Here is a 19,946-nt window from a genome sequence, read left to right as displayed (position 1 = left end):
TCGACAGTTTATTAATTTAATTAATTAATATACATGAGCGATTCAAAAATAGTGGACCTAATTGAATCCATTGTCCTCTTCGTTAATCTTAATATTTAATTTAATAAATATTTGTGGTCCTAACTACTATGTATATTGAGAGGATTGGTAGGCAGTCACGTAGTTTTATTTATTTGTTTATTGGAGATTTTGTTTTTCTCTCTCCAATAACATTCAGATGGTATAAATGTTATAAAACATATTTTATGCAGGTATTTCGACCTTTTTAAAAAAAATAAAATAATCTTGTGCTTTTCTTTTTTCTTTTAAATAAATAACATTTACGACTAGAAAGACAAATAAGTTAAAATAATTAAAAACACAATAATATTCTAACATCATTTTTCAATAAGTCATAACATATACTATATATTGACAAAATAAAGTTTTTGTTTGTTACAAAAAAGTATTGTGATAAAATAGATTATTTTTTTCCAAAAAGATGAAACAACATAATCTAAAAATACTAGTATTAAACAAGTTTTCAGTTAAACGATTCTCAAGAAGTGTGAAATAGCAAACGTTTAAGGAGAGAATTAATTTGAACATCTGTGTTGATATTAATTTTAGTATATACAATGTTGTTATAGACCATTTTCTGCTAATTTAAATTATTTTGTATGTTATATAGATTATATTATATAGGCATATAAACATCATTTTGAATTATAGCGTTTCTTAAGTTATTGTCATAGGTTAATTAATTAATCACTTTGTATCAAATTATTTATCGTGGTGACACAACAAGGGCCTATTACAGATTTTAAAAATATATAAGGATAAAACTTGTGCTAACTTTAAGTGTTTGTCGATGGATTTCATTTTAAAAAACAAAATAATTATCTTCACATTATTTGTAACATGGCTACTTGTCTCATTTTAGATAATTCAATGATTGAGGGGGAACGTCTCAAATCATTATTCCAATATGATTTAACTTGCGCAAATATTATACTCTAAAGTTTTTGAATTTATCAACATTATAGGTAGGATACATTGATTTGTCGGAATGTTAGTAAATTTCATTTAGAAATATGAACTACGTTACGTCTCAATTGATCAACATTTGAATATAGTATAAAGTCTTTTTTTATTATTCCCTCCGTCCTATTTTATGTGAGGTAGTTTGACTCGACACGAAGTTTAAAAAAGAAATGAAGACTTTTAAAATTTGTGATCCAAAATGAAGGATAGAAATTTGTGTGGGTATAAATCATTTCATTAAGGGTAAAATAGACATTTTATAGTTAAATTGTTACTTAATATAGAAATGTGTCATTATTTTTTGGACTAACTAAAAAGGAAAGTAAGTCAGAATAAATTGGGACAGAGAGAGTATATAATTTTAACTCAAAATTTGGAAAGCTTTTGTACGTATTCTCATATATCCATTATGTAGATAAATTAACCACTTAAAATATATCACCTCCTTTAATTATACGCATTAATTAACCTCACAAGACCAATCAAAGAAGGGGGGAGCAATGGAAGCGAAGGCCTTATTTCTTTGTTCTACATTTATATTGTGAGCTCCTATTAATTTGGATTTGCGTCAGTTAATAACCATTAAAGAGGAAAACACTCTCTAAAAAGATTTTTCTTCTCGTTTTGGAGCTAGAAGAAAAGATGAGATTCGATTTATATCTATAATAGAATATAATACAGTATGTTATTCAAAATATGATATGTAACAAACCATACAAACAACAAAAAATCTAGAAACATTGAATCAAGTCTAGCCTTCTTTCTTGACTTCATCCTAGCTTATTTATTCATCTCCTTCACGTAACCTAATTAGTGCATGTTCTAACAATATCCTTATCTTATTTCATCTTTTGTGTGCGTGTGTTATTTCCATGTTGTAGCCAATTTTTATCCAATTATTTAAGATATATTCAATTTTTAAAATTATTTAATTGATAATTAGTATTAGCAAACATCAGACAAAAACATTGTTGTTGCTCGTATTATGACTTTTCCTTGCAATATAAAAGGAATAGGAATTCACTATGATTAGGCTCGATCGATGTCTGAAGTTTGGTTAGTCGAGACAAAATTTCAAGTAAAACTGTATAAAATTTTGAGATTGCTAGGTCAAACTTAGACAAAAATACTTACCTTTTTTTTTTTTACACAAGTTGTATATCAAATTTCAGAAAAAAATTGTAACTTCAAATTGATTTTTGCAACTTTCATTCGAATATGTTTACAAAGTGGCTTATAAATTAGAAAAAAGTTTATATTGTGCCTATGACTTAAATAAGGTCCTCAAATCGGCTATATTTGCACATTGTCCTTATTTACGGCCCATTTAAGATTTTAGATTGAAAGCCCATTTAGCCAACTATTGGCCCAGCCCATATCAGAGATTAGTTTGCTTTTTGGGCTTACTGGATTTAATCAGTTATCGTATCGCTGTGTATAGTAGATACAATAGCTATGTTTGTTGTGTCGCGTAATTTTTTTATTAATTAATCCAATAAATAGATGAGACATATCTTTATATTCTCCCTTTATCAGTTATCACTAAATCATAGTTAAGTAATTTATATTTGTTTTACTTTAAATTGTGTTGCGGTCTAATATATATATATATATCAAAGAACACATTCTCTTGTAGAGGGCATGCCTAAGAGTTCACATCGAAGAGAAGGTTTGACACCTTGATGTCTGCTCTTCACCACCTGGGGCTTTAGTACTATATATGTTTCATGAGTTGGGTTCGCCCATTAAAGTGGTACAGAACTCGGTCTATATATGATGTAGACGTTAGAGTATTGGGAGGACCTCGAAAGGACCGGAAAGGAGACACCCTTTAATTTGGTGTATCTGTTAAATTTAATCATGATAAATTAGTATGATTTGGTGTAAATATTGGCGTGAATAAAAATGAGGTTCATACTTAATTATACGTAAGACATCAAAATACGATAAAAACTTACCCACATGAAATATTTATATATAAAAAATAATACTTGACATATGTATTATCACTTTAACAATTATGATTTAACTACCAAAATTAATTTACTTGAATTAGAGTAAAATATTGGTGCGAGTACAAATTTATTCTTCTTCTCTCTCACACTATCTTGAAAAACAACAAATCATATGCCTCAATATGGTATATTCCATTTTATACACTATGGAATATATATATTTTTTAGTCCATTAAAGTTAGTTATTTTTAAATTCTAGATTTGTAGCTGATCGATTTTTCTTATTTATTCTAACTTTGCGAAATGAGTGGTGCGTCTTACTTGGTACCCTAGCACGGTAGAAATGTCTTCACTATGATAAATAAATACTCCTTTTATTTTAAAAAAAAAATGTTTTTATTAGTCCACTCTGAAAAGAATAATATATTTTTGAATTTGGTGACAATTTTAATTGAATTTTTCAGTTTAACCTTAATAACAAGTTTTGATTAGCACATAAATATCATGACATATTTAAATAATAATTTTTAAAGTCTTGTCACCACACAAATATGACTTCTATTATTTGATAGTCAAATAATAAATTAGGTAATTTTGACCTCATGCTTTGAATCCCACAATTCTCTCAAACTTTAATATTTGAAGTTATAAAAAAATTAAAAACTTAGATACATATTGATCTAAATCACATATTTCTTTTTGATAATCGATTCAAGATGGAAATATGATTATACAATGTGATTGTTCTGCACCTAGTGAAGTATTCGTTGAATTCAAGATTTAAAACTTATAGATCTTGAACTTAACTTTTTTACTTTTTAGAATTCCAAGAAATTTGTAGTTGCTATATATCGTTCTTTGAGTGTGCAATTTTAACCTTTTTTAGATCAAGTGCTAATTTATCTATGTTTAATGCATTTCTAAGAGAAATACAAACTTCAAGTCAAAGCTATTGATTCAACTGAATTCATATTGTCAACTCTACATACATACATTCATATATTTTATGAACGTAAATCAAGAAAATCGACATCCGTAAGATAAAAATTCAAAGAAAAAGAGAAGATTAAAGTAAGCATGGTATTATTTGCGTACATGTTATACATTTTAGCAACAAAGCAAAGTACTTTAATACATATTAGCATAAAATAAACGTGGATTAATTTTTGTTTGCATTTTATAGTACTGGTAATTAGATGATATTATACATCGATGCAATTTTCTTCTTGCTATAACCTCAGATTCTGCATAAGCCTGTTCAAGAGAAATTATTAAAAATATATAAAATTAATTTCGATACACTGATTTATAAAAGAATTTTTACGCTATTAAACGAAAACTTAAAATATTAGGCAAACAACGTGTTAACATGTTACATAACACTAATATTACAAAATGTTTTTAACCTGAAGGGTATTTTTTTTTTTAAAAAAAAGGACGACTAAGTGTATAAAATATTTGACATTTACGCAAGAAAGATGTGACATAAACAACTTACATTAATACAAGCGTTATTGATTGTTTCCATATTTGGTACCAAAGTTACCTAAATATGTGTACATCATGTGATGATATACTTATTAAGACAAATATATAATTGTTAAACAATTTTGTTTTGTATAATAATAATAATAATGTGGTCAGAGATAAATTAAGATGTAGGACAATATGCATGTGCTCTAAAACAAAGTGGGATTAGATTTCATGTGGGTTACTTGGAGCTTAATTAAACAAGTAGGATTAAATTTCATGTGGGATTGCTTAATTAGGAGTTAAAATATTATAAGCAACATTTATAGCTTCCTAAAATAGTAAAATATCAAACAATCCAGAAGTTTCTAAGTACTTTATTAAACTTAAATATGTCTTTAATTAGCATAAATATAAATATTCAAGTAATATACATTTATAGTATATTCCCTCCATCCTTATTTACTTGTCAAATATTTCTTAATTTAATTTTCCCTTTTACTTGTCATTTAAGACAAATCAAAGAAGGACCCTTTTTTTTCGTATTATACACTCAATTTATTAACATTGAGTTAGTGTCTTTAAAAAATATAGTGAATCAATATATTTAAGACTATCAATTAATACGGGGTAAAATAATAAACTCAGTATACCAATCATGTCAAGTCAAAAGGGACGGAGAGAGTAAATACAATATGAAAATATTGTAACACTATCTGATCTCTTGAGATAATTACTAGTAAAAAAATGAACTACTTATGGAAGACTCGATATGCACCTCGATATTCTTTTAAGAATCTAAACAATATAGATATATATTACAGGTAATTTTCCGTAACATGTGGAATTAGTAACATGAAAAATAAGACAAGTAACATATACTACATGTTAAAAATGCACGATGTGCATTTCACTGTCAGTGAATATAAGTTAAATACAATAAGATTAACAATACCTTTGTTCATTGGCATAACTTCTTCCATTGCTACTAGCACCCCTATAATTGGGCAAAGGAACTTGATCATTTTCTATTTTCATGACATCTTTGACAAGCAATTCATAGTGCCTCTTCACTTCCTCTGCTGATTTTCCACCAACACACCTAGCAATATTATGCCACCTATCAGGAGTGTCTTTGTCAAATAAAGCCAATGCCTCTTCAAATTTCTTGTTTTGGTTTTTTGTCCAATTGGCCATTGTGTGTTGAGAAGTAATTGGAAGTAGGAGAAGAAGTTCTAGAAGAAACTAGAGTACTTAGGACTAATTAAGTCAAGGTGATTGTATGGACAAGATGGGTAAGCTTTGTTATTTATAGGGATGGAGGAGAAAGGTGGCATCCAAGGTGTGGCCTGATCGTTAATGAAGTGGATAAAAATTATGATAAATTATTTTTTAAATTTCAAAAGAAATAGCAATAATAATATATTGTGTGTAATTTTATAATATCAAATGAGCTCTAAAAGGTAAAGTGTTTATGTAGATTTTATCCCTAATCTTGGAGATAGAAATGTTGTTTCTCTCGAAAATTTCAAAAGAGACAAATAAATAAATATGTTATGTCTTTTGATTTGTCTAGATTTTGATGGATAAAATTAACTAGCATCTATGTTGGTGGTGGTAGATGCAAATTCAAATTTTACGTTTATAAATTCTAAAAAAGACAGCTTTCTAAGTTCTGAATAAATTCTCTATATATACTCAATGAATTTCTCAACACAATACAATTGACTACTTTTATTTTATTTTAAAAAAACAAATTTTATTCAACACATGACAAAACTTCATCTCCGCCTCTAGTGAAGGTAACAATTACCTGATGAAATTATCAAAGTGCAAACAAGTTGGCATAAACGCTTTACTATTATTCAAAATTCAGAGGCGAAACAAAAATTTGAATTTAATGGATTCGAAATTCTTCTTAAAGTAATTAAATTCTGAAATAATAAATACATGATTTAGATCAAATCTACTAAATTCAGTCAGATTCGTAAGCCAAACTCTAACTCCGCCTCTTCGTCCCTGGTTTAAACACCACTCTCATAATTTTTATTTTAAAAAAAATAAAAATGAGGGAAGTGTTGGGAGTAGCTAGTTGGGGAATCTCTTTTTCATTTTCTAGGAGGGGATCTAGTTATACATTAAATGTGATTCTTGTCAGCAATATGAAATGAAACTAATGGAAAGATGCATGTGGAGGGAAAAATAGGATAAAGTATTTTGAAGTATCATCATAAGCAAGTGGATCACCTAGCTGGTCCATAGGATTTAGATCCCTAATTTTATTTCTATTAGCACGTTAAAGTGTGTGATCACTCAAATTCTAGTGTTGTAATTATCTTATATATACAATAACATTTCATTGATGTTAGCCCCTTTCTATTCAATCAAGATTTATCAAGCATGAAATCATCAGAAACATAAATTTAAATCTAAAGAATGATTTTTCGAATTAATTGAGTCACCATTGATAAATCAACATATCTAGATTGTCAAATGCTTAGGAGTTCCTTTATTTGATCATTTTTCTTAGTTTTTTTGGATATTTTGTTTGTGTATATCTTCACTTTATTTTCGATAGTATATTAAGGGCTTATGCAATTTACTTGTTGTCTACTAAACGAACGTTACAAAGAGGAATTCATCACCAACATTTGATTGGATAAAACAAATTGACTTTCTAATCTCTATTTGTTTTTTGAAAGTTTTCTTGGCCATAGTTTTAGAAGAGAAATTATTTAAAAAAATTCTTAGTGCCCTAACATTATTGGATGGATGTTAAGTAAAACTTTTATCCATAATCAACAATATCATTCTGCACCAACTAGCTAGATTGGGTAGACTAATATTATATACTCTCCGTTCAACGGTAGTTGTCCACTATACTATTTTGAGATGTCTAACAATACTTATCCACTTTATGAAATCAATGAATAATTTTACACTTAGTTCCTAATTGATCCTTATCATTAATTATAATCATTTTTCTATTACATTTTTCTAGACATTGTATTTATATATTCAAAAGATGATATAATAAAATTATCCTTTTATTTATAGTTTCTTAAGAATTACTACGTAAAGTCAATAGTGGACAAGTACCGTTGGATACGAATATATGTACCATTAACTAGGCACATTATTCCATGTTGTTTGGAATCTATGTCAAGTAGATCCTTTTGAATAGAACTTTATGCTCTGACTGTACATGGTGTACAATAGAATATGATTCTTCTTTTTTACTTTTAATTTAGTTTTCATTTGTTTAGTACTAGTCTATCGAGAGGTCTGATTAAATTTAAATTTATGAAAAGAAGTTTTACATTAAAAGTTAAAGTACTTTCCAACAAAAACAACTCTATATTAACTAAAACTTGACAAGAATGATCGAGACCTCTGATAAAATATGAATATGATTCTTAATTGGGACAATATCTAATGTTTCACCAGGATACAAGTTAAATGACTTTCAAGCTATATAATTGAATTGACCACACTACTTTTTGTCTAACATTTATATTTCCTGATTTGAAAATTAAAGGTTTGCACAAATAAAGAAAATCAATGTTGATCCAAAGATCGACTGTATGATTCGTTTTTTAGATGGTCAGTCAATTTTTTATCTTATTGAAAATAAAGGCGCTATCATACTGCGCTACATTCCTTTTCATTGGTCTACAACAGTGACATTGTAGTGAATCTTTGCACATCACTCTCCCTATAAATCGAACCTCTTTTTCAATCATCCTCTACATCATTATTTTTTTTCATAAATATCTAATTTATCTTGTCATTTCTACATTTTTTATCTTTATTAATTTATATAGCACTAAAATTATTAAACTATTTTTTATAATTAAAAAATCACCCAATTTTACTTAAGTATCACAAGAGTTATCAAACTTCTTTTAATTATTATTTTTTGTTGTAAAATGCCACTCAATTTTGCCAAAATATATATCATAAGAAGTCATTAGGAGAAAATAAAACAAAGAATATTTGATATGATATTTGAGCATAGTTAAGTAACTTCTTGGTTACAAAAAGAAATAGATTGTGACTTATTAGAAGTAAAATATATTCTTAGGTGACGCTACAAATTATAGTTTAGTGACTTTATATGATATTTTAATCAAGTTGGGTAATTTTATATTTTTTTACTAAATATTGTTGAGTGACTTCTTTTTTTAATAGTGATTTTTGTTTAAATCATGCATTTGTACTAAAAAAATCTATCAAACTATGTATAAGTATTTAATTACGAACTTAATAACTAAAATAAGTTGAAGTTCAATGACAAATTTAATATTCATAATAACTTTAAATTCTAACTCCTCCGATTCTGAAACCTTTGAAGATTATCAAGAGGGAGAATATATTATATATAGACAAGTTGTTTGTAGTGGAGGGCCCTCATTCTCGAAATTTCATAGGAAAATATTCTGCAAAAGTTGCTATAGGAATCTATATATGTTTGATATATAACATCAGTCTTGTAGTATTTTAAGAATCTTGTTATTTGAAAATGATATGGAATAAAGCACCCCAATTTCCCCTAAAGTTTGTATTGTTTTGTCTTCTTTATGATTGGTAGTCATGAAGGATATTTTATTGTATAATCTTTATGAAACTGTGGACTATGTTATTCGAATTCTTCAAAAACAATATTAGTTATGCGTTCGATATTCAGATCCTTCAAAAATAGTGAGAAGGTTTAGGATGTTTTTTCTAATGAAATAATTTATAGGGGCAAATTTAAGAGGATGTAATGTGTTAGTACACACTGCATTCGACTCAAATTATATATAAAATGTTTAACAAAAACTTGGTAGGCTTGAATCTAAAATCTCTACCTATTATACTATCATGTCGAATTATATCAATCGCCTAATCTAAAAACTTAAATTGTTAAAAACGCAACTAATATAATTTATTATTTATTATTTGTTTTCCATCCGTGTCTAAAGTTCACATTAGAGCCCCGACTAAATTCAAATCGCACATTGCAAGGCCCAATTGGGGGCGACACTCCCAATAAGATTTTCTCCATACCAAGACTCGAACCCCAAAACCTTTGACGCCCGGTTCACCAGGTTCTACCACTGCAGGGCCCAATCATACTCAAAAGAAGAGTTTGATCCGACAGTCCCACCACTGCACGTCTGCACCGCACCCCATATCGATAAATAATGTAATTTATCATCTTATCTTATATGAGGTCAAAAATATATGGTCACACATATTATATATTCAAGTAGCTCATCTTTTCAGAGTCAACTATGTGTGATATAGTGTTTTTGACTATGCTATATGCACTATGACAAAACAAATGGATTGCAAAAGGCAATTAAGGAAGATTTATTCTGCTGACATATATTATAGGATTGTGGGAGTCAATGGTAAGAAAATTAAAGAGAAATTCCTAAAGTATCATTTACTGCAAAATGGGATTTTAAACCAATAGCGGGTTAGATTTTATTATTTACTTTTCCTAATCGATAAACATATATATTATACATATATTCACTGGCTATTTTTCATTTAAGTGATTTGGATAGGTAGATACTTAAGTGAGGTCACAAATAATAATTCCAATATATCCATATTGGAACCCGACTAATCTGAATCCATACTATATAAAGCTCATTTAAGGTAAAAACACTCCCTAACAGGTTTTTGCCATGTTCATGACTCAAACTCAAATACGAAACGTCTGATTAATAGTGAAGGAATCCTATTTGTTCCGTCACAACCCTGATTGGTCAGAAACAATATATAGCTACATGATAAGAATTGAAAAACTATGTATTACCTTTCACTGAGATTATCCCCTTTTAGACAACTTGCTTGGGGATTCCTTATTAATGCTATGGTGGAGGGGCCTTATTCACAATTTTTTTAAGTAATATTCTTAGAGAAGTTGAAGCAGGAATCTATGTACATATACAGTAAAAACAGTGATTTTAGCCCCCACCTTTCTCACTAAGAAACTAGTGTGTTCTTTGGTTCATGGTCCTCTTTCAAATGATTGGTAAATGGCAATCATGGAGAATATATTTTTTTATCGCAATGGTGTCAGGGCTAGCTTGCACACACCAAGGGGCGAAGTTAGGCTTTAACATATAGGTTCAGCAGAATCTTGTAGTTTTGATCCAAACTATATATGTATATACAATCACAATGCGTGTGTTACGAAAACAACTAAATACGCACAAATATAAAAATTCAGAACTCAAAATCATGAATCCACCTCTGGCGCAACTCGATTATTCCAGTGCACACCTACTATGTATGTCATACTGCACTTGAAATTCCTTGTTATACTCAGGTGTAAGATGCTAACATTGCAAGTTTTCAACCACTAATTCTTTTGCCCTTTTGACATTTTTAAATAAAAAGGAATCTTGTTTTGAAACCTTTCAATTGGACCTTTTTTTTTTCTTCCAATTATCATCTTTGGTGACTTATCAGAAATCAAAAGAGGTACACCTTTTTAACTGACCAGTCATGTTCCATTAAAAGCTTGAGAAGTACACCAAAAGATGACTAGAATCTTCGAATAAAGGGAAAAATATTTTGTTCAAAAAAGATACTCTAATGACAAGGACGGCACAAAATTGACATTTTTTCCTAAAAATATTACTTTACAAAATAGTTCAACAAGAAAATATCGTCCACTGTGTAGAAATGAAACCTCAATATTCTATCAACAAGAACAAGATCCAACAGAATCATCATATATCCATTGGTGCAGCTCCTTTATCCGTAGGGGCACCCGCTTCAGGTACTGCTGGTTCGATATCAGCAGCTGCATCTGTGGTTGCAGCAGGATCTTCTTCACCAGCTAACTCGAATTCATTGATCAATCCTTGGACAGTTTCTTTATCCAACATATGAAAAGCTTCTCCTACTCCTACCACAGCAACAGTACAATTCGTGCTCGTTAGCTTCTCTCCTTGCAATGTCTCCCTCAACGCGAAAAGTGCATCCTTAAGCAGACTTCCCCGTGAAGAATCAGTGAAATTCTCAAACCTACGCTCCAAGTATGTTTTTGCAGCTTGTGACCGAGACCCAATGGCAAAAGATTGGTATTCGAAGTAGTTACCACTAGGGCAATTGTAATAGAGGTGAGCACCGGATTCGTCCAGCCCACCAACAAGCAGGCCAACGCCATAAGGTCGTTTCCAGGACCGTTGAGTACAAACCTGGCCCCAAAAAGATGTCAATAGAATATTGAAGGAAAATAGACATCAACCTTTTGATATCACCTTATCAAGTAGCAGCATATGTATGTCAGTTTATAATCTAGCAAAGGGAAACAGACAGATTATTGGGTACTAAAGAAAGTCTTCTAAAATATATCATAGTTCACACAAGTTACAAGAAACCATTTTACTCACCTAGATACAACTTCCTATTCTGTTTTGAAAACCTAAAGTAATATGTGAGCCCACAAGTTCTTATCATACGCTAAATAATGAACATTTAAACTCTCCTCTTAATAAACAAAAATATTAGCAAACCTCCGCTTGGCAACTTAGACATAACTTGCCCCAGATAATTAAACGGAAGAGCATGACAATAAAGGACATACTTATGCAAGGAGCACTGAAGGTTATGGTAAATAGTAGTGGCTTACAAAAAACACTGAAGGTTGCAGTTGAAACTCCCTTGTCCGAATTGGTTATGGTAAATAGTTGTGGTTTACAATAAACACGATTTTCTTTACCTGGTTAGACTACCACCTAATTGGTGTAATACTTCTGGAGGGAGACTAACAAGAAAGCACTAATTTGAAAGACAGTTCAAACAGTCTGGATTTATACCATACTTGATTATAGTAATACTTAAAAAAGAATTTGAGATAATCAGTAAAATGCCAAATGCAAAATAATTCTGCTATGCTACAACCAGTAGTACACTGCCTAGTGCCTACCTCTATGACCCCTTTTCTTCCAACTAAAAATAATCTCATAGAGTACATATAGAGAAGTAAGAAGGAAAAAAATGAACATCATATCTGAAACTTACTAAGAAACCATGATTCATATGCAATTAGTTAAATGCTGTATCAGAGTTGCAGCGTTTTGCTAAAAGCACTAACATTCTGAAAAATCTTTGTTCGAATGCTCTCACCAGTAGAATCAGCGATCTCGAAAGCTCTACATCAGCAGAATCAGAGAATCACTTGAAAATATACAAAGATCTCAAGCGAAATCACCCCAGAACCTATGCCAATCAACTACAGATCTTTTCTAACATGTTATATCTAAACCTAATCACCGAAATATTGGCCAATTAAGAGAGAGAGAGAGAGAGAGCTCCCATCGCTAATTCACAGGGCATTCAGCTACTTCTCACCTATTCTATTGTCACTTCCTAAAGCTAGAGTCTGTGATTTAGTAATGGATTAAAGGAAGGTACACTTCGTGGAGTTGATTATAGATACTGCAACCTTCCTCTATTTGTAACAGAAAGTAGCTAGATTATCACTAAATACATCTAGAATGCAATGCATAAGTTCACAAAGGCGGAAGGAAAAAACACTGTGCATGCTTAACCAACTTACATTTGATTCTCAGCTTCCTACGCTACTTCATCCTCATGATAGCACTGAACTTTAAGTTGTCAACAGGAAATTAAGGTCCAACAGTATCTTAAGAATATGCATCCCATAAATAAGGAATGTTATCAAAAAATGAAATGTGAGCTCGTGCAATTGCTGGCACAGGGAAGGTTATGCACAAAACCACATCAACAAACTGCTTCCCACATTCAGTCCAGAAATGCTCTTATGCAGCATACATAGATAATAAATGGAACACACTATGACCCTCCCTTTTTATTTGAAAAATATTATAGCTTACTTGCCAAAAAGAAAAGGTAAACTAGAAAAAAGAATGAACGGAGGTTTGGTGGTCAAACAAAGGATTGAAGTAGTAATAAATGAAAAGAACACTATCTCTCACATTGGAGAAATGATACATGACGATGTAAGAACACAGCTAATTCATATCATAGTAATAAACACAGACATGTCAAGATCATAAACTTGTTCCTGGGTATGGTCAGAGCTGGTGGTTAAACAAAGATTTGAAGTAGTAATAAATGAAAGGAACGTTATCGCTTATATTGAACAAATGATTCGTGATAATGTAAGAACACAGCTAATTCATAGTAATAACCGCGGATATGTCGAGAGCAAAATTTTGCTCCTGGAGTAATGCGTCCTTTTTTCCATTATGAACTACACGCTTTAGCTCCTCCCTCCTCCTGTCTGGTAGCACTCCTGCCTAGAGCTAACAGAACGACTGAAAGCATGAGCAGGCTTCTGACGGTTTTTGTTTTCAAATCCCAGCTAAAATGCAATTTCATTTCACTAAATACAAGGATACTGAGCAGAAACCAAATGGAACATCCAAACTAAAACCCTAACCGCTCAATTTCCACAATTCAAATACAGCATTTCACTTCATCAACAAACAATAATAGCGCACATACACAACAACAACAGTTTAGCAGAAGCAATTGCAAAACATAAACTAGGGGTTTTGATAAGCATTTTCTCACCTGAGCTTTATCAGCGAGCTGAACAACAAGTCGACCAACAGGCAACGCTGATTCATAAGAATAACCATAATTAATACACTCCGAACGCATATACCGAGAAAGCACACGGCCGTCGGCGGTGAGTCCAGCTATTGCAACACCGATATGATCATCAACTTTGAAAATCTTCTTCTGGTGAGAAGAAAGTTCGGAATTAGCCTTGTTGACGCACGCGAGAATCACGTGAGTTTTCGATCGAAGACCTATTGCTGCTGAACCTTGTTTCACTGCTTCCATTGCATACTCTACCTGAAATAGCCTTCCCGCCGGCGACCATGTCGTCACGTCGGTGTCGTACTGGTTTCTGAACATCTTCACTCGATTGAATCACACTCGTATGTGATTCGGATTTTGGTTTCTTTTTCTTCAAGGCAAATGGGAAGGAAGGGGGGTTTTGGTTCAATTTTACTTAATGATGATGTATTAAAAATATAATTTCATTTTTATTTAGTTACTTTTAATATATCAAGAGTAATATATTTTTATTACATGCTTACTCTTGACATATCCATCAATTGATATGAGTATTGTAGTAAAACAATCATATTACTTAGTATTGTGACGGACGAGAGGAAAGCGAGACTAAGATAATTTGAATACATGCAGAGGAGGTGCACCAACACCCCAATGAGGAGAGGTGAGAGCATGGTTGTAGGGGGTGTGTGGTGGGGTACATGTAGGCCGAAAAACTATTGAAAATAGGTGATTAGACAACACATTGTGTAGCTTTCATATTGCTGAGGACATGACTTTAGATGAGAAAGAGTGGGAATTACGTATTGGGATAGAAAGTTAGTAGGGTTAGATGATGTCTTGCTTAGCTACAGTTTGATTAACTACACTCCATAACTATAATTTCATTTGCTATAGACCAATATACAAATAGAGTAAGTATATATATAAATATTGTATTTATACATTTAGAAAATTTTCAAAACTCTGTTTATACATATCGCTTGCCAAAATACAAACATGATAATTTATTATGAATTTTTAATAACTTATACAAATCAAAATGTATCAACAAATTGTATACAAAAGAGCTAGGATAAGCATATACAAATTCTGAATTTATATAATCAAGAACCGAATTACACAAATTCATAGAAATATTTGAGAAACTATAGCTGTGAATCATAAATGTCCGAAACTATAGCTAAATTAAATGATACATAGTAAGTGTTTGTCGTTTCACATAATTTTTCCTTTATTAACTACTATGCTTTCCTCTTTTATTAGTTGAGTTTGATGCACTTGACCAAAGGTCTTCCGAAAACAATCTCACTACCTATATACATTCTACCTTCTTCAAACGTCATCTAGTTTCAAATGATTAATAGCTTGTTTGATAAGATAACAAAATCTTTTCAAAGTGAATATTTTCAACACGAGTGTCAAATTAATACTAGAAAAGTTCAAATTATATGCACAACGAGGGTCTAAGTTCTTCAATGTTCCAAACAAAGTATAGTTTAGGGAGAAAAGAAGGAAATTTGCTTCTAGGTCCTAAGAAGGTTGTGCTTTAAGCCAAATGAAGGGCATTTACAAGCCAAGAACACGAAGCATAATTGCATTTTGCGCATGCATGCGATTCTCAGCTTGAGGGAACACAATGGAGTTTGGTGCTTCGATCACACCATCGGTAACTTCCACTCCTCTTTCTGCCGGCAAACAATGCATAAAGTACGCTTTTTTTCCAGCTAGTTTCATCAGTTGTTCATCCACCTGTAGAGAAATAATGTCAAGCATGTTTCAGTACAGACAGAGTTCGAGTTTATTTGATAAGTTAGGGCACAGTTGGTTTAAGGTTATCATTTCTCATGCTCCTACCTGGAATCCTTGAAATACTTGGCGGCGATGTGCGGCTTCTTCCTTCTGTCCCATGCTGGCCCAGACATCTGCATAGACAACATCAGCGTCTCTAACAGCTTCTTTTGGATCATTAGTTATCTCGATTTTGCTGAATCCAGCTTGTCGTGCTTTCTCAACTGTTTCCTGATCAGGTTCAAAACCTTTGGGGCAGGCACAAACAAAGTGGAATGGAATCACCGCAGCCAGAAGCAGCCACGAATGCACTATGTTATTTCCATCTCCAACATAGACAACCTAAATTTGCAGCCACCACTAGATTATTAAAATCTATTCACCAATACAACCAAGCATGGTTAAAATTATCTGAAAGAAATCTGAGATGTTTGAGGTGTTTTAACTTCCACATCCACCACCCTCTGTTTAATGAATCATTTTAGTTGGTGTAACTTGTAAGAAGAACAATGTTGATAATATAGAACATTTTTTGGATTTTTTATGCTCATTTTTTTCTGTTTAGAAGTGCAGGTGAACATGTACAGGAGCTTAATGCCCTGTGATTGAGATCTACTCTTTTTGCATTTTCTGGGTGAACATAAATAAAATGTGATTATTTCATCAGGAAAACTAAAAAAGAGCTAACCTTAGTTCCTTCCAGCTGGCCGACATGTTCAATCATTGTAAGGGCATCAGCCATTATTTGACAAGGATGGTTATAGTCTGTCAGGCCATTGATCACAGGCACAGTTGCATATTTAGCTAGATCAAGAATGTCCTGCAAAAGAAAAGAAATACAATGGATACCAATATTTGATTTGCAGTGGGAATGGAAGAAAAGGGGGAAATATTCGTAAACTCAGTGGACAGATAATTCAGCCCACATTTCTATTTAAGCAACGCCTAAAGAAAATTAGACATGAATGGCAACACTCAATTAACTTGCTGGGAGAGGTACAGCAACATCATCGAACTGCCATCATCTGTAAGATATAGTAAATCAGAAATAAAGCTAGGACCAAATTTGAACAATCATTGATGGTTTGCATCTTTGTAAACCTAGAGAAAACGGAACAACAAAAACAAAAACAGTTTGATGTCCGTGGAGTCAAATGTCAACAGAGTTTAATCATAACATAGTTTGTAGGATCACCAAATATAAATGAGCCTTCTCTTCGCACCACCCCCAACCTCCTCCTCACTGCCCCGAGGAAACATAAACAGATTTGTTTCAACTATTATATGGAGTTGCCAAAAGCGGCTTTGTGGGATATCACTGGGTGTTGTTGCCAAGAGCAGCTTTAATGAAAGATATAAAAAATTTGGACTGGACAACTAGAAGACTACAACATATAAAAATATTATGCAATGCTTCTTACAAGCCTTAATTCTTACCAAGCACCAGGAAAAAGTCACAACAGAAAACTCACCAGCATACCTGATGAGCAAAAACTCTAGCCATAATGATATCATTATAGCGAGAAAGAACACGGGCAACATCACGAGTTTCTTCCCGCTTACCCATCTGTATATCATTTGGTCCCAAATAGATTGCATGTCCTCCAAGCAAGTAAAAACCTGTCTCAAAAGAAACACGTGTCCTCATGGAAGGCTTAGCAAAAATCATCGCCATAGTTTTACCCTTGAATGGGAGATATGTCCTCTCTCCTGATTTCAGTAACTCTTTAACCTCTCTGGCTCGATCCAAGATGTTCAAAATAGTGGCTTTATCGAAATCATTAATGTGTAGAAAGTCCTTTTGACTGGCATTTCCTGGAATAGAAAATTACAAAGACATGTTAGAAATTCCAGCCTCAACAGACTCTGATAAGAAGTTGTACTTAACAACACATAGTTGAGCATGTTCAGATCATATCTTAGAAATCATTGATCCAAAGAAAAGGTTTAAGCCATTGCCAAACATGCTCTTTTGACAAATTATTACTATGAGTAGCTTTATGATAAATTTTCTTAGCATTCAAGTTCTAAAAATGGGAGAAAATTACATGTTGTTTCTCTAATTCATATACTATTGTTTACAAGCTATCATTGTAAAATCAATCAGTTTTAATATTTTTTGCAAATAATGGCAGATAACTCTTAGGAAACTGGCCAATCAGACACATTAACATATACAATACAAATGTCCGTGTATCAAAAATATGTCTCTTCTTAACCAAATCAGTAACGAAAAATTAAGATACTCACTCCACAGCAGGAAAACAGTTAAAACTAGAATACGTCAAACAATTTTAAACAACACATGCCTGGTTTTTGGTGATTATAAATACTTGACAAAAACTATAAATACCAAAAATTGAAAACGTAAACGAAGCAGCTAAGAGTTAGTTGGGTATAAACTAAAATGTTTTCCATGGAAAATAATTTTCATAGAAAATGTTCTATTGTCGGCCAAAAAACCATTTTTTGGATCATTTTCTAGTGTTTGATTGGCCATAAAAGACAAAAAGCAGGCAGGTAATTTACCCGGTAGAGATAGCATATGAGGGTAGTGTTTTGGTCATCTTTCTGAGTATTACAAATTAACAAAAAAGTCTAACTGTTGGTTGAATCAAATGACATAACTTGTTGAGTTTGGATGCCTGTGAAGAAAAATGACTTGGGAACACAAGTACTAGAATTATTTTTTTCTCTTTTTGTTGAAAAGTAAACATTTCTAAAAACTCGATGTAATCAGACTCTGAAAATCATTTCATCAACAAAGATATCATCCAGGAATTGATTTACCATCTGCCAAAAACACACTCAATCACAAATGAAGCAGAAAGCAAATAAGCTCAATCATCCAATGTGAATGATAAAAAATAGACTTCCTAGACCAGGATATGAGCATAAGCAACAATATAGCTCTTTTAGACAAAGTTCCAAGAGAAGAGAATCTGAGTTTCGGATAAATAAATTATACAAGGAAGTTACAAATTCTGTGCCTTTTTTTATCAAGTTCTTTTTCTTTGTCACAGTCTATTCTGGCATTCTCACTCATTGTCACTGAAAGCATTTTTCTTTAGATGGATAACTCATCAAGTACTTGGCTTCAACAAGGATTATACAAACTAGACTCTGAGCCTGGTTGGATGAGCTTATAACTTATAGCCAAAAGCTAAAAGTTTAGTATTTCTAGCTTACGTCTTTTGACTTATTTTTGTTACTTTGGCTTAAAAACAAGTGCATAAAAGCATTTTTTTTCATTCTACACAAACACTACAAAACTGCTTACTAAAAGCTATTTTGGCTTAAAGAGCACCTAAAACAAGCATACAAAAGTCTGCCTAAAATTGAAACGGGATTTTCTGCTTATGACAACACATTCCAAGCATAATCAAACCTTGCATTCAAAATCAATCAAATCGACAGCTCCAAAGGAAAACACAAAGCTCAAATTAAACACACGGAAACAAAAAGGAACAGAAAAAATCGAGAAAATGGACCGGACCTTTTGCAATAACCGAGGAAGAAGGAGCTGCTGCTGAAGAGGTGGTTTGGCATGAGATGCGTTGACGTATCGCCGGAAATGTGATAGGAGAAGATACGATTACACCGGAAAAGTGAGACGATTGCTTGCCGGAGTGGGAGAGAGTGGAAATGGAGGAGAAGGAGAGGTTTTCCGGTGATTGGAGAGAAGATAACTGAGAGAAAATGGCGGCCATTGTTTTGGTGTTTGGATGGTGAGTGTTGAAGAGTAATTTGGCAAGTATGGCAGAGTGTTTGTGTTAATTTCTAATATGAATAAACCCTACTCAAGCATAACTTCAAAAATCAATTATTATTATTTATCTCTTTTAAATTGTTAATGTTCAAAAACTAAAATAAATAAATAAGATAGACAAATTAAAACAGAAAAAGCACAAAAATTTGTAAAAAAGGTAGATCAAATAAGAAGGGAATACACAAAAATAATTCCCAAAACAAGATATGATGACTTGTGACACTGACCATAAAAGGTATTGCCACTAGACAGGATAAGGATATATTCCTAGATAAAGAATATATGGAGAATGAAGATTATAATAGAAGATTAATAGGGTAATAGTGTGTTATACATTTTAATATTATTTATTCTTTAAT

General features: G+C 31.9%; 3 protein-coding genes across 3 annotated transcripts; all 3 read right to left on the bottom strand.

Annotated features, from left to right (window-relative positions):
* Positions 1 to 4,078: 4,078 nt before the first annotated feature.
* On the bottom strand, positions 4,079 to 5,724 carry LOC125862604 (protein RADIALIS-like 3). The gene is made up of 2 exons (XM_049542719.1): positions 5,404 to 5,724; positions 4,079 to 4,232 (listed from the first exon to the last, which is right to left on the bottom strand). Exons 1-2 carry the CDS (start codon positions 5,643 to 5,645, stop codon positions 4,208 to 4,210), a joined length of 267 nt encoding a protein of 88 aa, XP_049398676.1. The 5' UTR covers positions 5,646 to 5,724; the 3' UTR covers positions 4,079 to 4,207.
* Positions 5,725 to 10,953: 5,229 nt separating this feature from the next.
* Positions 10,954 to 14,422, bottom strand: LOC125862268 (proteasome subunit alpha type-1-A-like). Its single transcript, XM_049542304.1, has 2 exons — positions 14,016 to 14,422; positions 10,954 to 11,650 (listed from the first exon to the last, which is right to left on the bottom strand). Exons 1-2 carry the CDS (start codon positions 14,364 to 14,366, stop codon positions 11,180 to 11,182), a joined length of 822 nt encoding a protein of 273 aa, XP_049398261.1. The 5' UTR covers positions 14,367 to 14,422; the 3' UTR covers positions 10,954 to 11,179.
* Positions 14,423 to 15,441: 1,019 nt separating this feature from the next.
* LOC125862980 (ornithine transcarbamylase, chloroplastic-like) lies at positions 15,442 to 19,604 on the bottom strand. The gene is made up of 5 exons (XM_049543118.1): positions 19,315 to 19,604; positions 17,299 to 17,633; positions 16,507 to 16,638; positions 15,885 to 16,160; positions 15,442 to 15,779 (listed from the first exon to the last, which is right to left on the bottom strand). Exons 1-5 carry the CDS (start codon positions 19,526 to 19,528, stop codon positions 15,597 to 15,599), a joined length of 1,140 nt encoding a protein of 379 aa, XP_049399075.1. The 5' UTR covers positions 19,529 to 19,604; the 3' UTR covers positions 15,442 to 15,596.
* Between the last annotated feature and the right edge of the window lie 342 nt (positions 19,605 to 19,946).

Source organism: Solanum stenotomum, chromosome 4 (assembly GCF_019186545.1).
Source record: "Solanum stenotomum isolate F172 chromosome 4, ASM1918654v1, whole genome shotgun sequence".
In the NCBI taxonomy this organism is placed as follows: domain Eukaryota; kingdom Viridiplantae; phylum Streptophyta; class Magnoliopsida; order Solanales; family Solanaceae; genus Solanum; species Solanum stenotomum.
This window is presented reverse-complemented; position numbering and strand designations above follow the sequence as displayed.

Excerpts from the sequence above, each read along its gene's own strand:
- LOC125862604 (XM_049542719.1), bottom strand. The coding sequence starts at position 5,645 with ATGGCCAATTGGACAAAAAACCAAAACAAGAAATTTGAAGAGGCATTG. Across the intron at positions 4,233-5,403 it reads AGTTATGCCAATGAACAAAG|GCTTATGCAGAATCTGAGGT; the intron begins GTATTGTTAATC and ends TCTCTTGAACAG.
- LOC125862268 (XM_049542304.1), bottom strand. The coding sequence starts at position 14,366 with ATGTTCAGAAACCAGTACGACACCGACGTGACGACATGGTCGCCGGCG. Across the intron at positions 11,651-14,015 it reads AGCTCGCTGATAAAGCTCAG|GTTTGTACTCAACGGTCCTG; the intron begins GTGAGAAAATGC and ends TTTTGGGGCCAG.
- LOC125862980 (XM_049543118.1), bottom strand. The coding sequence starts at position 19,528 with ATGGCCGCCATTTTCTCTCAGTTATCTTCTCTCCAATCACCGGAAAAC. Across the intron at positions 17,634-19,314 it reads TTCCTCGGTTATTGCAAAAG|GAAATGCCAGTCAAAAGGAC; the intron begins GTCCGGTCCATT and ends TTTCTATTCCAG. Across the intron at positions 15,780-15,884 it reads AAGTATTTCAAGGATTCCAG|GTGGATGAACAACTGATGAA; the intron begins GTAGGAGCATGA and ends ATTTCTCTACAG.